Source organism: Rhamphochromis sp. 'chilingali', assembly GCF_963969265.1.
Source record: "Rhamphochromis sp. 'chilingali' genome assembly, chromosome: 14".
Classification (NCBI taxonomy): domain Eukaryota; kingdom Metazoa; phylum Chordata; class Actinopteri; order Cichliformes; family Cichlidae; genus Rhamphochromis; species Rhamphochromis sp. 'chilingali'.
The window spans coordinates 29434433-29449883 of record NC_137941.1 but is presented as its reverse complement, the minus strand read 5'-3'; the positions used below and the strand labels follow the sequence as shown (position 1 = coordinate 29449883).

At 40.7% G+C, this 15451-nt stretch overlaps 1 protein-coding gene across 1 annotated transcript in view; it reads left to right on the top strand.

Annotated features, from left to right (window-relative positions):
- Positions 1-12235, top strand: part of sucla2 (succinate-CoA ligase ADP-forming subunit beta) — a 30300-nt gene extending 18065 nt beyond the window's left edge. Inside the window, exons 7-11 of the mRNA XM_080903101.1 lie at positions 3484-3645; positions 4771-4913; positions 5050-5170; positions 8654-8742; positions 10044-12235. Coding sequence (XP_080759227.1) covers positions 3484-3645; positions 4771-4913; positions 5050-5170; positions 8654-8742; positions 10044-10118 — 590 coding nt within the window. The 3' untranslated portion in view covers positions 10119-12235. The remainder of the gene's footprint in view (positions 1-3483; positions 3646-4770; positions 4914-5049; positions 5171-8653; positions 8743-10043) is intronic.
- Positions 12236-15451: the final 3216 nt, after the last annotated feature.

Sequence of the window (15451 nt, the reverse complement as noted above, 5' to 3'; positions counted from 1 at the left end):
CGCACCTGCGGACCACTTATGTGCAGCCCTGGTTATTTAGCTCATCATATCGCAGCCACAGAAATTATTTTGTCCATGAAACCATAAAGCTGCACTTTCTTTTTGCCTTATAGTCTGATTTGTCATAACTTCTCCGTTTTGTGGTAAGCTTTTCTTTGGCTGTCACTTCTTCACCCTGACCTGTCTTATTTGGCTCAGCAGAACTGAAATGCTTTTACACGCTCACTCACATAAGCTCAGCGATTCTCTGCGCGATCAACCTCTCACATGTTTAAGCTGCGGGAGATTTCACTTGTCATGTTTGCATAGTAAGCTAACGATTAATAAGACGATGTCAGAGGAATTGGTGCACAAATTATCATCACTCACAGATCAGTGCTGTCGCTCTCTATACACAGTTCACACGATTGCAAAGTGAAAGCAAAAAAACAAGCGCAAATTCAAACGCGACTTCAATATGTCACATATTGACAGTGGCTCACCGATGCCAATGACATAATTACCCAGCTACATTTCTGAAAGAATGCAAAAGCATTGACATATATTTTTCCTACAATAGCCCGACGGGCAGGGAAGAGATAGATTTTGGTAGCTCGACTGAAAAAATCGCTAGCCCCGGGACGTCGGGCTAGCGATATTGCGAGCCCTGTATCTGATTGAGGAATCACTCATCTTTGGAAAAGAGAGTTTATTACAGAGAAATGTCTCTTTCCAAAATAAAAGCTATACTATCCGCTTCTTCTGGGCTATATTCTCAGCAGCATAAGGAGAATCATGTGCTAACAGCTGTCTAAATGACTCGGCTAAAGTTAGTAGCATGCTTGTTGTTTTTGTCTTTGTACTAGGATGATGTCGGCGTAAATGTGCAGTCATATTCGTTGTGTTCCCACTAGTGCTTTCAGGTTAATCTCGTTGAAATGACCTTAACGCCACAACACGGCAAATCTCCGTTAACGAGCTACCGCCGATCGCTCCGTGCATGGGGCTAGACGGCCAACACGTTAACGAGCTAACTGCGCTAACACACTAGTTCACACCAATGTAATTGAGCATTGCACGGCACATCCAACATACTGTTTTACTTTAGTCCATGACTCGCTTACCTTCAGGGTCATACGTCACATGAAAACCAAAATAATTCCAAACGCCAGATCTGAATGAGAGTGGGGGAGGTCCATGTTAAAAGGAGAGCTTAACTTCTGTCTCGCTAGCTTGCCCTGCGCTCTTCCTTCTGACTATGCTGTCTGTGTTGAGCGCTCAGTGGATCTGCGCTGGACAGTGCAGCCTAGGCGGAGTAGTCGAACACAGATTCACTGAGCGCTCAACACAGACAGCATCGTCAGAAGGAAAATTGATAAAATAAATTACAAATGTTGTATTGTTCGATACATATGCGTACCGAACTGAAAGCACTGTATCGAACGGTTCAATATCGATACGAATATCGTTGCACCCCTAGTAAAAACCAGTTTGGTCTTACCGAACAGTTCAGCATGTATTCAAATGAAAAGCATGCAGGTGCCCAAATTTAGTTTTGGAATTTTTTTTTTTTTTAAGGATTTGTAAATCTGGTAATCTAAAAAAATGGCCATTCATTTCATTGATGGCATTTCGTAAAAATTAATTACATTTTTTTTATGTCTTAATCCAAAAATAATATTATTAAGGAAAACAGTGGTGAGAGGCTGCTGCAAAACCACATTTATTGCAATGAAGTAGCATATGATGATTACCTTGGACATGGTTGCTTTGAAGATGAGGATCAGACCTGTGACCGGTCACAGTTGGCTGTCACATTAAAGACCTTTGGTGATAAAACTGAATCAAGACACTGCTATCAGTTTGCAACTGAATGGGGTTGTTTTGTGATAGTATGCCATTTAACTGTGATAAATCCCTGGGAATCACAGACCTGTGGTCATCTCCATGCACAGAAATCACCTTTAATAAATAGTGATATAGTTGCTTCAGGACGACTGTTTAGTTGGGAAGTGACTTGGTGCTTGGTAACCTTAATATAACCAGAATACAAGCTGCCCGGTGACCAGTTGAGTCTCCTACTGCAAAGAGACTCATCAGCGAGTTCAGCTCATTGGCAGACTGACCAAATCTTTTGGCAAATGTTTGCAACCCTTCTTTAAAGTAAAATATTCAATGCAATCACTGGGCAACCACCATTTTTTGTTTATATGTTTTTTTTGCACAGGTGGATTGATCATAAAAGCTCTGCTAGCTTTTGTTTTACCAGGAAATGCTTTCATGGTGATTATAGTAACAAGCGCTGTTGCTGTGAATGCTACACAGCAAAGAGAGGCTTTACTTCCACATTAAACTACAACTCTTCACTGCTGTTGTGTTATCAGTCATGTTGTTCAGAAAAATATGTACTTGGACTGAATTGTGTAATCATTTTTGTCGACATGAATGTGCCTAGGCTCTCTTTTTTTACTAAATATAAGTGAGAAGCAGCATCAGCTTCTTGCTGCATTTTTCACTCTTTCACTTTTCCAAATCTTCCGGAAGATTGGTTGGAGTTGCACTTTTTTTCAGCTGCACAGTCATGTTGCTCAAGAGGGTTGACCCTGACAGACATTAACCATACACGACTTGTCAGTTTAATTGTTAGTTGGGGAATTTACCACTTGACAAATATCAGGATTCTTTAATTTCCCAGGCCTAGTTGACATTAAAGAAAAATGGAGCCATGCTAGTCTTGCCCAGGTTTGCAGTCTTGCTGACTGAGATGTGGTTGGTATGCTTGTGCAGCTCTTGGCCTCTAAAGGTCATTTTCATTTTGCGGAACAGACTAATTTAGCTGGACTTATGGGTCTCTGGCAAGGAGGAATGCACTGGGGTTTGTCCATGAAAGCATCCTGGAGATGATGAGGAGATTGATTTCAGTCTGAGGTGTGCGTGTTGTTCTGTCAGTGAGTCAGAGTTAATGGCTTTGCCTGATGCACAGTGATGAGCTCCTCAGGCATGAATCACAGCTCTCAAACACAGTTGTGAGGAAAGGAGACCGCTGACCTTTGTGCCAAACACTATGCTGAGTGCCTGATGAGCTGTTAGGTCCTCCTTCTGCATGATTTTATATATATATATATATATATATATATATATATATATATATATATATATATATATATATAAAAAAAGCTCCTTAGCTTCCTTCACTGTAGTTTGAGTGAAGCTCAGAGTGTTTCTTTTTCCTTGTACTCATAATCAAAGGCAGACATTTTAACAAAGTGTAGCCAGAAATAAGTTGTCCTCCTGAATTATTCTTTAATAAGCAAAACTCTTTCCTCAACATATTCAATTATTTGATCATTTCTGAGGTGATATGCATTTAGAAAAAAAGAACTCAGCTGCACATTTACATTCCTGGTGCCAGTGCCCCATGGCATGGCTCTCTGGCAGATGGAGAGATGAGCTGACATTGATCTTCTTCTAATGTCAAAATCTTATGTGTCTCCTTGTCAACAGTAATGTGCATGGATGCCAAGATCAACTTTGACTCCAACGCAGCGTACCGCCAGCAGAAAGTGTTCGAACTGCGGGACTGGACTCAAGAGGACCCGCGGGACCGGCAGGCCGCCACGGCTGACCTCAACTATATCGGTCTTGATGGAACCATCGGCTGTCTGGGTCAGTCCAAGCGAAATGTCAGAAAAGCTATTTAGTAGTTTCATTTTTTGTGTTTATTATAGCTTTTGAACCTATTTGGTGGTCATTTTGAGATATGTTCTCAGTTGTAATCCTGATTGGGTACTGCATTTCCCATAATGCTCGGTTATGCCAGACAGAAAATGAACGTTATAGGTTATAATGGTAACCCAGAGATATTAATATGACCAAACTGGACAAGATATGAATATCTATAGATTAAAAAAAGGAGCTTGCTAATTTGTCTGCGATATCCTGCAGTCTGTCAGTCTCCTGTTTACTGTCTTTTTCTCCCTCAACTTTCTAGCCACCTCAACTCCATACACGGCATCCCACAACATAAAGCCACCAAATAAGACACCTTGTGGCCTTTTAGTGGAACTGTTTGTTTTTCTTGACTTACTTTAAACAATGTCTCAGAAACAGTTCACAGGTCCAGCTGAGCTGCTGTGTTGTGTCCAGTGCTGTGCTAGCTTATCTGACACAATTCTGTCTCTTAACAATGAAAAGCAGATCATACACTGTGTTTTTTCCCCTCTTTCTTATGTCTTTAAAAATATCCAAACTCAGTAGCTTGTTGTTGGCTCTAACACTTTCTACTGGCTCAAAGTGCGAGGGACTCATAAATACAATGGGGTGGTATTTTACAGCACAGTGGCACCCAAGTCTTGTTTCCATGTGTAAAAACTATTTTTAGTGAGAGTCTGTAATGTTTTGTCATCATTTAAAGATTTCAAAATGGATATTAAACCATTTCCAACCACTTTCACATAACATAAGGAAGAAGTACAGTTAGTTTCAGACCTAGAAGTACACACCTGAGCTGCTTTAGTTCAAAGTGGTGCATCAGTATCAGCCATTAAAACCTACCAGCCTATCACCAATTGGCTTTTTATAACGACTATCAGACCAGACTTTGAGTGTAAAGACAGCACTGTCGTAGTAGGAGCTCTTTTAGTTGTGATTTAAATGTAATGCGTTTCCATTTAATGTCAGTCTTATTATCAATGAGTGTTTTTGGGTTGTTTTTTTTTCCAGTACATATTCAGTGCAAAAGAAGAAAATCCTCTGCCTGAATCATTTGACCAGTGGCTTTGTCTGTTTTAGTAAATGGAGCAGGTCTGGCCATGGCTACCATGGACATCATCAAGCTCCATGGCGGCACACCAGCCAACTTCCTGGATGTAGGAGGAGGAGCCACAGCTCATCAGGTGACGGAGGCCTTCAAACTCATCACCTCTGACAGGAGGGTAAGAAGATGCCAGCTTCCAAAGGCTGTTCATGGTTTTAAACAGGAAACTGTTGAAGCCCGATGTAGCTCACCCCTCTGAGCTCGTCAACATTCAGTTTTTGATGAAGTTGTTTCTTTTTTCTTTTTTTCCTCAGGTTCAGGCTATCCTGGTCAATATCTTCGGAGGAATTATGAGGTGTGACGTCATCGCCCAGGGTATCATCATGGCTGTAAGAGACTTGGACCTCAAGATACCCATCGTTGTGCGGTTACAAGGTGAGGAACAAACTATTTTTTTTTTTTAATTTTCTTAAAAGGATTTAAAATGTGGCATTGTATTCATTAACTTGTTAAATTGAAGCTTTGACTTTATCCTTATTTGAATTTTTACTGTTGTTAAATAATTTCCCATGAATTTGATGGGGGATTGATGCCTCCCTCCTTCTGAATGTTGAACGAAAGGATGACGACCTCAGACATCTGGTAGCAGCCAGTTGAAGTGATTTGGGAAAAGGATCAGAGATTATATATATCTCATCTGCACTAGGAGCCCCTCAGGATCCCTCCATGAGAAGATCTTGCTGAATTCAGGGATGTCTGATCTTAGTGAGCTATGGAATGCAAGGAAATCCCGACAACTCTCCAGCACAGTATCTCAGATTGAAAACAAGTACAGATATTTGTAACGCAGATTTCATTACCAACCTGACCAACAGCCTAAACCTTGTTTTAAAAGGAAATGGAAATAGACAGGGGTTTGGGCCCAAACACAGTGTTGTAATGTTCTGGATCAACCACAGCCACAGGCTCCCCCTCCAGTGGAAACACACACTCTCCCCCACCTTGTCAGGCGGGTTAACTGGCAGCAGCTGGCAGTGCTGAGGGGGGGGGGGACTCGTGTCCGTTTCATTTGATGCTTCCTACTTCAAAGTCTGGCTCCTGGAAACGCGCAGAAAACGACAAACACAAATGAGCTGTGAATTATTGTGATATCGTGTGATATATGCATATGTACATTCATACTCTATATTATCAAAGGAGGCCAAGTGTTGAATACAAAGACTTGCTGGTCCTTTGTGGCCTTCCAGAGAGCTGAATCCCTCACTGGGTGAAATTCCTCTGCCAATTTGGTTTTCTCATCTTTATTCATTCGTCAGTGCAAGGCAGTGAAATTTGCAAGCACAAAGAAATGGTGCATGCTTGTATTTGGAGCCTAAACAGAGCTGACATTTCTCAGTTTTCCTCAGGGTAACATTTTCTGCTCCTGTTTTCTATTTTGGAAACGAGAGGATGTCACCTCAAAATGCTGCTGCTGAGGTTTGCGTTCCAGCGCCAAGACTGTAACTGCACTGCAGCTTTAGACACGTTACGTGAATTAAACAGGAGCGCTGCCTTCTGTTTACATGTTTAATCAGTTTTTTAAAAGTTATTCTTTACACATTTTATAATCTAAGATGTAGAAGCGCTTCTGAAGTTGGATTGGAGTCATTAGGTAGTTCTGTCTTATATCTCAATTAGCACCTCTGTGGTCTTGTCTGCAAGTGTAAATGCACTGGTGACGAACAGGGCAGGTAGTTTTGGTGTTTTTTTTTTTGTTTTTTTTTATTTTAGGGAAGCTTTGCATGTTGAGTTTTGACTGAGTATATGTCAAAGACATGGTTTGATCACCATTATAATAGTTTCTGGGTAGCTGCATAGTCAGAGACCCAGGCCCTTGCTAACTTCTGATGCACACCCATTCATTTTGTTCTATAAGCCTGAAATATGACAGAAATGACTCAGTTCTGAAAAGCTTCAATTGTTACTGCTGATTGGCTTTCAAAGGTTAAAAAGTTAATGCCACCCTCCTTTTCTTTTGATTGGCTGCTCCTTGCATGCTGTATTTTTTTATTTTTTTTATAGGATGTTATGATCAGCAGTGTCACAAGGCTTTGGATGATGACTCCTTGTTGGAGTCACCTGAACAGAGATGGACTTGGGCTGCTTTAAGGTCACTTTGTATAAAATCTGTTTCAAAGAGAAAATAAGATATGGGTGAAAGGTTCAACAACAGAGGAAGTTGCCTTCTTTAGCAGAGTACATCCTAGTTCATGGTTTGCAGCAGATGTTTTCAGTTCCTTTGTAGTGATGTGTGCTTCTTTAGAGGTTTGGACATACTTAACATACTTGCACAATTAAAAAATTGCTCATTAATATTGGCCATAGCAGAAACTTTGTGTATTTTATATTTTCTTCAGGGAGTATTTTCACACACAAAGTTTTTGGACATGGTTGAATGTAACTGAGATTTTGTTGATAACCTATAGCGATGTGATTAAATACTGTGGTTTGTTTTTCTACCTTCAAAATGAAGTTAATTGACTGAGTGCGGTTGATACTGTAAGGCTTCAGAGTACTCAGTCATTCAGTCATCTGAAACTAAATACTCTGCTGTTAGTCTAAAACTCTGAAGACTATTTGAATTTTAACACCCTGCAGTACAGGGTAAGATGGACTGCAGCAGATGCATTTGATTCATTTGGCAAGAATTCCTTCATGTATGCTTCATCTGCTTTTATCTTCTAAAGTTAGTGGTAAAGGGTAAAAGAAAGTAGTTGGAATAACTTTCCAAAGCTATTAAATTCTGTCTTGTAACCTCTTAAACATCTGCGGTGTTTTTAACTTTGATAAACTTTAAGCATCACACTGATGAGCTTGAAACTCAAATGCTTCATGGATTTTAAGTCAGAGCTACAAGTAGCACCTCTGTAAGGCTCTACATCAGCACAAAGACGCTTTTCCTGTGAGCCAATCCACAAATGTGCGTGTGACCAAATGACTTGTTAATCGGGGCCGGACTCGGATACATCAGATGGGTCACAGCTCCTAATTCGACTCTGGAAACTTGACTGGACCACGTTCTCCTTTCAAAACAGGAACATGCTCTTTTTTAAAATTTTAATGTTTTTTTTTTAAAAATAATAAATATACTGTGTGTGTCTGTCTACACACTGACAAGTTACTTTGGTATGTTTATACATGCTCTTTCGTGTCTAAGACTGCTTCCTGGTTTATCCTGGATTCATGGGTTTGTGTATTTGTGTCAGTGGCTAATTCTGTAATGTGTCTGCTTTGCTCTGTTTGTAATTCTTTTCTGGGTTGTGAGGTCTGTCTGTATAATCAGGCATTAAAGCAGATGTTGTTGATCTCCATTGATTTGTAAAATAAGCCTCCGTTACCATTTTTCCCCTATGGTTGTATCTGTGGTTGCCATGGCTGCACACCAGCCACAGAGGCAAGCTGAAAAAAGTTGAACCATGAAGTGTGAAGGCATCCACCAAACAAAGGAGGAGGCAACGGCTTGCTGTGTGACAGCAGCTTTAATAAAAACTGTCTGCTGGGAGGTTATAGGGCAGTTTTAGGGAAATTGAGTTTTCACTTTGGTCCGGCGAACATTTTCTTTTTCATCAAAGAAACTTCATCAGCTCTCCAAACTTCTGGAAAGACCTTTTAGATATTCAGCTTTGTTTTTCCTGTGTGCAAATGGAAACTGTGGTCTGAGGGTGGACAGTACAGGAGGCACAGGTATCCACAGAAAACCACAAGGAGGTTATTAGCTTCCTCGAGGTTCAAAAACATTCAACAGCATCCAAATGAATGTTTGCCGTATCAAGAAACTCTCAGTTCTGACAGTGACACAGCTGTAGGGTGGCCAAAGGTACTGCTGTTTTGAAAAACTGACTTTTTTTCCATTTATTTTTTTTGTTTGTTTGTTCTCAGGAACAAGAGTGGACGACGCCAAAGCTCTGATTGCTGCCAGTCCGCTGAAAATCCTGGCCTGCGACGACCTGGACGAAGCTGCAAAAATGGTACGCACAAAGACCCACGTTCAACTCAAATGCTCACGTCATAAATGGGGAGAGCAGGGCTGACATGTACCTGCCTTTAGATGTGTCGCTGTATGCGAGGAGGCGGAGGGTGTGTGTGTGTGTGTGTGTGTGTGTGTGTGTGTGAGAGAACCAATGTGAGGAAAAACGTCACTTTACATTTATAGCACAAAGTAACCAGAAAGCAGCAACAGTGTGAAAGCGTATGTGAGAACAGGGTTGGGGAGCAGGTGTGCCGGGAGGCAGTTTGATAACATTTTATTAAATCTTACTCTGTTCTAAACACTTTTCACATCCAATTAAGCTGCTTGATTAATTGCTTAAAAGTGGACTGATTCCAGCTTTCATGTAATGATTATATATGTGGAAAATGGTTGTATTTGATCTAAAAACAGGATATTAGTGATGAGCAGGATCAGCTTTGTTAGATATGTGAGTTAGCGAGGAAATGAAAGCCTTTGTTCTGTTCTTCTGGAGTTAGAATACAAAAGATTTTCAGGAAAGATGAGAAAGAATGAAAACCCTTTAGATTGTTGTGAGTGGAGAGTCCTTGTTGTTAGATTAGGAAAAGAAACGTGTATCAGTCACCTGTATTAGTAGTTGTCGTGTTTGGTATTTTTGTTCTGCCAAAATAACTAAAAAAAATTTTTTTTAAACTTTAGAATTAATATGATTTTGGAGAAAATTACTAGACAAGTATGACATGATATGGCATGAAACTGCAGCGTGTGTCTCAGTGCACAAACCACAAGAACAAGACTGCACATGTGCAATCAGCTGATTAACATGTGCAGCTGCTCTGTGACTGTTCAAGTAGAGTTTGAGGTGTGCGTGTGTCGAGAGAAAAATATGCGTCTTCTAGATGACACTTGGGCGGCCCACTCCCACGGTAAAAGTTCTAGAAAAAGTTTTAGAAACGTAGAACGTCAGCGGCTAAGTTGGTAGTAATGATGTGAAGTGAAGCATGACTGCTGTGAGTGATGGGGATGTCAGCTGTCAAACCTGAAGTGCACTATGTCTCAATCCTAAATTGAAAGCAGAATACCTGCATAACACCTGAATTTCAGACTTTTCAAGCACAGTCAGGAGGAGGATTGGGATCCCATTGAAACAGTTGCATGACTTCAGAGACCTGTATCATTTGTGTCATCTGTTCTGTATTGACTGTCTTAAAAAAAAGGTCTCCTTTTTAAAAACACGGGTTTGTTGGTTAAATAAAGGTCAATTGTAAAAGTATGTTATGTTAAATTTTATTTCATGAGCCCACTCTGCTCTGTCCACAGGTTGTAAAGCTTTCTGAAATCGTCTCCCTTGCAAAGGAAGCTCAAGTGGACATCACTTTCCAGCTGCCCATCTAAGAAACCCAACCTTTCAGATCTCTTCCTCCAAGCACTTCCTCTCTCACACCCCTGGGTCAGCCTATCAACAACACGCCACTCCACTACCCAATCAAACAGCAACATGAGCTAGAGAGAAGACACATTAGGTTAGCCCTTTGTTGAACCTGTTTCTGGCTCTGTGGCACAATGACACGACTCTGAACAGCCCCCCCCCCTTTACTCAAAGTCTCAAACCCAGAGAATACCCTTAAGTTGCACTTGAGTCGATACGCACAAACCTCCCCCTTCTCCTCCTCGTTCTTTTTCACTCTCTTCCACCCTGAGAGGGAGACTCGCGGTGAGCCTTTCTGTCTTCTTTGGTACTTGTTGCGAACACTTCCTTTGACCTACTTTGAAACAATAATAGAATAAAAACAGTAGCTTTGTCTTGTTACTCGGTGTTCAGGTTGGGGCTCTTTTGAGTCGGATCATTTCCTGTTTCCAGCTGAATGCTTGTGAGTTGGGACCCACTAGTGCTGTCCATTACACGGTTTAGCACGAGTGCCTTTCAATCTCTAAATAGGAATGTATTCCTCCATTCACGATTTTCTTTGTGTGTGAGTGAAGAGCTACAAACACACAAACAACTTGCTGGCAAGCTTGACACTGGCATGAGGAAACAACCTCAGTTTTCTCCTTAATGGAGAATCAGCAGCATTGATTTAATATTGGTGGGGTTTATTTTCCATGCAGGCCTCAGTGTTATTTCTGTACCTCCTGTAGGCATGAGTTCCTCAGCCTCCTTCATTACTCCTGACACAGCAGATGTTTCCTCCTTTCAAAACTGCACACTCGGCACGGACGGTCTTCGGGTTCATCTCTGACTTTACCTGAAGGTTTGAACGGCTCAATCCGGTTTAACCCGGGTTTGAACGAGTCGCATTTGTTTGCCTGAATTATTAGACACCAGACCTGCGGGCGTATCGATCGACGTCAGGATCTGAGCGAGTATTGATGAGCGGGCCTGGCGTTTGGGCTGTGCCCCAGCTGTGGTGGAGCTCGTGTGTGGGTATGTTGAACACAGGTGATACATCACATAAATGTGTTGGGCACCTCAAGTTTTGCCAGGAAGGAACATGGAGATCAAAAGTTGAATGATCTCAAAGTAAATCAAGAGAGCTTGGTGTACGTTCCTGTGCCCATGGAAACTGCTCCTGCTTACCTGCCAGGTTTCAACCAGATGGAGTTCACATCTTGTGACCATCTGAAAATCAAAAAGGCCGTTGTTTTGATGTCTTTCATGACAATACTTTTAAGATCTTTGTTTTGAGCTGCTAATTAATCCAAATAAGGAATTTGAAGTATTCCCGGGCAGTGTGAAAATAATTAAACAGAAAATGCAAAAAGTTCTCAGTTGCAGTCTTCGTGTTTTAATATTGAGATTATTTTCCAAATTGAAACTGCACAAAACAGGAGGACGCAAGCACTTCCACTGTCATCCAAACAGTACTTGCTTATACTGTCTAAAGGGGGCAGCCAGGAAGTCTGAAGGTTGACGTTCACAAGTCACAAGTTTTTCCGGTTGAGCTCAAACTGAAGAGGACAGAAAAGTCACTGGTTCCGATTGCAGGTTTATCACCGTGTTCAAAGTGGTCATTGTAGGCAACTTTCTTGTTAAATGAACTACTGCCATAATTCCCCCCCCCCCCCCCCCCCCCCGGAGCATGAAAGTCACCAGAAATGGACTGATGACTGCTGAAGACACTGGAATTTTGTGTCGTTCTTTATTTATCTGCTTTGTTCTCTCTATGGAATAATTCACTGGTTTAGACCTCTGCAGTTGCTGCTCCCGTGTGTTCAGTCGTGCCATCGCGCCACAGTCTATTAGCTCCTTTTTTTGTTTCTGTTTGTGAAGTCAGAGTCGAGGTTGGGGTACTCCAAGTCAAACTGTAAAACGGCTGTAGGTTTTTTTTCCTCCTTCCCTTTACTCCTCCTCCTCCAGCTCTCCAAACACAAGCCGACATTGTGAGTTGTACGTCATTTATTTTATCTTGTAAATAACCAGACTGATGTTCTCGCTCTGTAAAATATTTATGCTCCTCACAAAGAGCACAGCAAAGGAAGAAAAAGAAAAGAATAAATACAGAGAACACCAACTTTTCCCTGGTTGAATTTCTTGTCTCCGGTGTGTTTTGTCTTGGACACTGTACAAAGCTGAGCATTTATTTTGGTTTAATCTTCTTACCAAAAAATGCCTAATTGGTGCTGAATGTAGTGGCACCATAAAGCCTCAGAAGCCTTTATTTAGTTTCCTGTTAAAGAGCAACTGTTTAATGTTTTGTATGAGTTTGAAATCGAGAACCTGCAATAGTCTTGTGAGATAGTGGAGAATACTATTCATACATCCAGGCCTCCACCCATTTCTTCTGCTTATCCGGGGCATGGGTCACAGAGACAGCAGCCTAAGCAGAGAGGCCCAGACTTCCCTCTCACCAGCCACCACCTCTAGCTTAGTTTGGCAGGAGGTCCTCGGTGTGCCAGGGACACCTACAGCCGGAGGCATTCTACTAGGCTGGCTCCTTTCGATGTGGAGAGGCTCTATTCTGAGCCCTACTCAGATGAGTGAACTCACCACTTTCTCTAAGGGAGAGTCCAGCCACCTTTTGAAGAAAGCTTGCTTCTGCTGATATCTGCCATCTCGTACTTTCAGTCACTACATAAGCTCATGACCATCGGTGAGGGTAGGGTTGTAGATGGACCGGTAAATGGTGAGCTTCTCTTTTATGCTCAGCTCTGTCTACCATGACGGACTGGAACACAATCCACATCACTGCAGGCATGGCTGCAAAGTGTCTGTTAATCTCCCCTCCCCCCTCACTCGTGAAGAAGACCCCGAGATATTTCAACTCCTCCACATGGGGCAGCAACTTGTTCCTGACCCGGAGTGGGCACTCCACCCTTTTTCAGCTGAGGACCATGGCCTCAGGTTTGGAGGTCCCAATTCTTGTTCCTGCCGCCTCGCATTCTGCTGCAAACTGCTTCAGTGCTCGCTGGAGGCCACCACCTGAACAAACCAGCAGGACAACTGCAAAACGCAGAGATGACATTCTAGATGAGTGTTGGTTTGATCAAGCGGTTTGGAGAGGTAAAACCTGTTCCCTTGTTAGTCTTTGTTGAACTGATTCCAAGTATACCAAAAAGAGTGGCCAAATCAGTGTTGGATAGGATGAATGCACTGGTGAGTTTAGCAACATCAAAAGGTCTGGAAGACCAATGAATTGGACGATTGCAGAATTCTTTCCTGGGTTAAGATAAAACCTTCCACGACAAACAGCCCAGTCAACAGCTGTCGCAACTGCAGGTGGCTCATTGTCAAGAGACACCTTCATGAGTGGAAATGCAGAGGGTTTACAACAAGGTGCAAACCACTGGTTACAAAGGATACCAGAGGATTAGACTTTGCCAGAAAAAATAAAAAAGATTCTGCACTGCTCTGGAAAACAGAGGACAAATGACACCAAGTAAGTCACAGTTACAGAAAACAACTAATATTCACTCTAAATTTATCGAATTACCCACGCTGTACAGCCTCTATTCATGAATATACAGATTACTGTCAGTAGGAAAAAAAAGACTTTTTTACTTGTTTGTTTTTTTTTGTTTTAATGTTACGTAGAAAGCAGTTTGTGAAAATAAATGGTGGTTGCTCCTTATGTATGGACATTGCTTGTGGTGTACCCCAAGGGTCAGTTTTGGGTCCAAAATTCTTCAACTTGTACATTAACGACATCTGTAAAGTGTCCAAAGTATTAAAAATGGTTCTCTTTGCTGACGATACAAACATTTTTTGCTCTGGTGATGATCTGCAGAATTTATTGGAGGGTATGACTAATGAAATAAGTAAAGTGAAGTTCTGGCTTGATAAAAACAAATTATCATTAAATTTGAATAAATCTAAACTTATGTTATTTGGAAATAGTAGTTTAAATACAAATGCAAAGATTCAAATAAATGGTGTTGATATTGAAAGAGTCAGTGAAAATAAATTTCTGGGGGTAATAATAGATGAAAAACTTAACTGGAGAGCTCACGTAAGATATATTCATTCCAAAGTATCACGAAGCATTGCAGTACTAAACAAGGCAAAACAGGTATTCGACAGAACATCACTTCATATTCTCTACTGTTCACTGGTTTCACCATACTTAAGCTATTGTGCAGAGGTCTGGGGCAATAACTATAAAACCACATTACATTCACTTTTTACTCTTCAAAAGAAAGCAATTCGAATCATCCACAATGCAGGTTATAGGGAACATACAAACTCACTATTTTTGCAGTCTGAAATATTGAAAATTGACGATATAGTGAAATTCCAAACAGCACAAATTCTATTCAAAGCAAAAAATAAAGAACTGCCAGGTAATATTCAGAGTATGTTTTTTTTGAAAGAAGGAAGTTATAATTTAAGGGGTTTTTGTAACTTCAAAACAATGAAGGTACGTACTACAAGAAAAGGCTTTTGTGTTTCTGTTCAAGGAGTGAAACTATGGAACAAACTGAATATGGAATTAAAGCAATGTCCAAACATAAAACTGTTCAAAAAGAGTTATAAAAATATGATCTTCTCGATCTATAAAGAAAAGGAAAATATTTAAATTAAGTGAATGTCTCTATTTAAAAACAAACAAACAAAAAATTCATGATGTGATATTATAGTATATAGTATATCAGAAATCTGTTCACTATTTTTATTACAAATTATATCAGTAAGGAAGCTGACTAAATATTGACTGATAATTTATGGGACAGGGGTGGGATTAAATAAGTGTATACTTCTTCCCACTCCCTTTCAACATGTAAATTAATCAGAATGTTTTTTTGTATGTAATTTGTATAGTATATTTTTTTTCTCTCATTTCTTTTCTAAATGTACTTGTATATTGTTCACATGTTGAAATAAATTACCAATCAATCAATCAATCAAACCCTTTTCTGTAATTTTGCTGAGGTTAAAAATGTTCTCAGAATGAGTTAAACTATCACAAACAACAGGGAATATGTTTTCTAATGTTTACCTGTGTAATCTCAGTCCCATCTGAATGGTGTTTTAAACTATGGTCTTTGTTTGATGCTATTTTCTAACAATTCTGCTCGGTATGTAGCAGGATCATTTTGGTGTTTAAATAATAATAATTTTGTAAGCATATTTCCATTTGTGTTGGGCCTGTAACGACTGAGCGAGCGCTCTCTGATTGCAGGTTCTGTCAGAGTCACCCACGCTGGCTGTAATGGCAGGTTGATTACCTGAGTGGGTGTTTCTTGACAGCAGGTTAAAATGCTTTTGACTATGTTGATGGAAAACAACACAT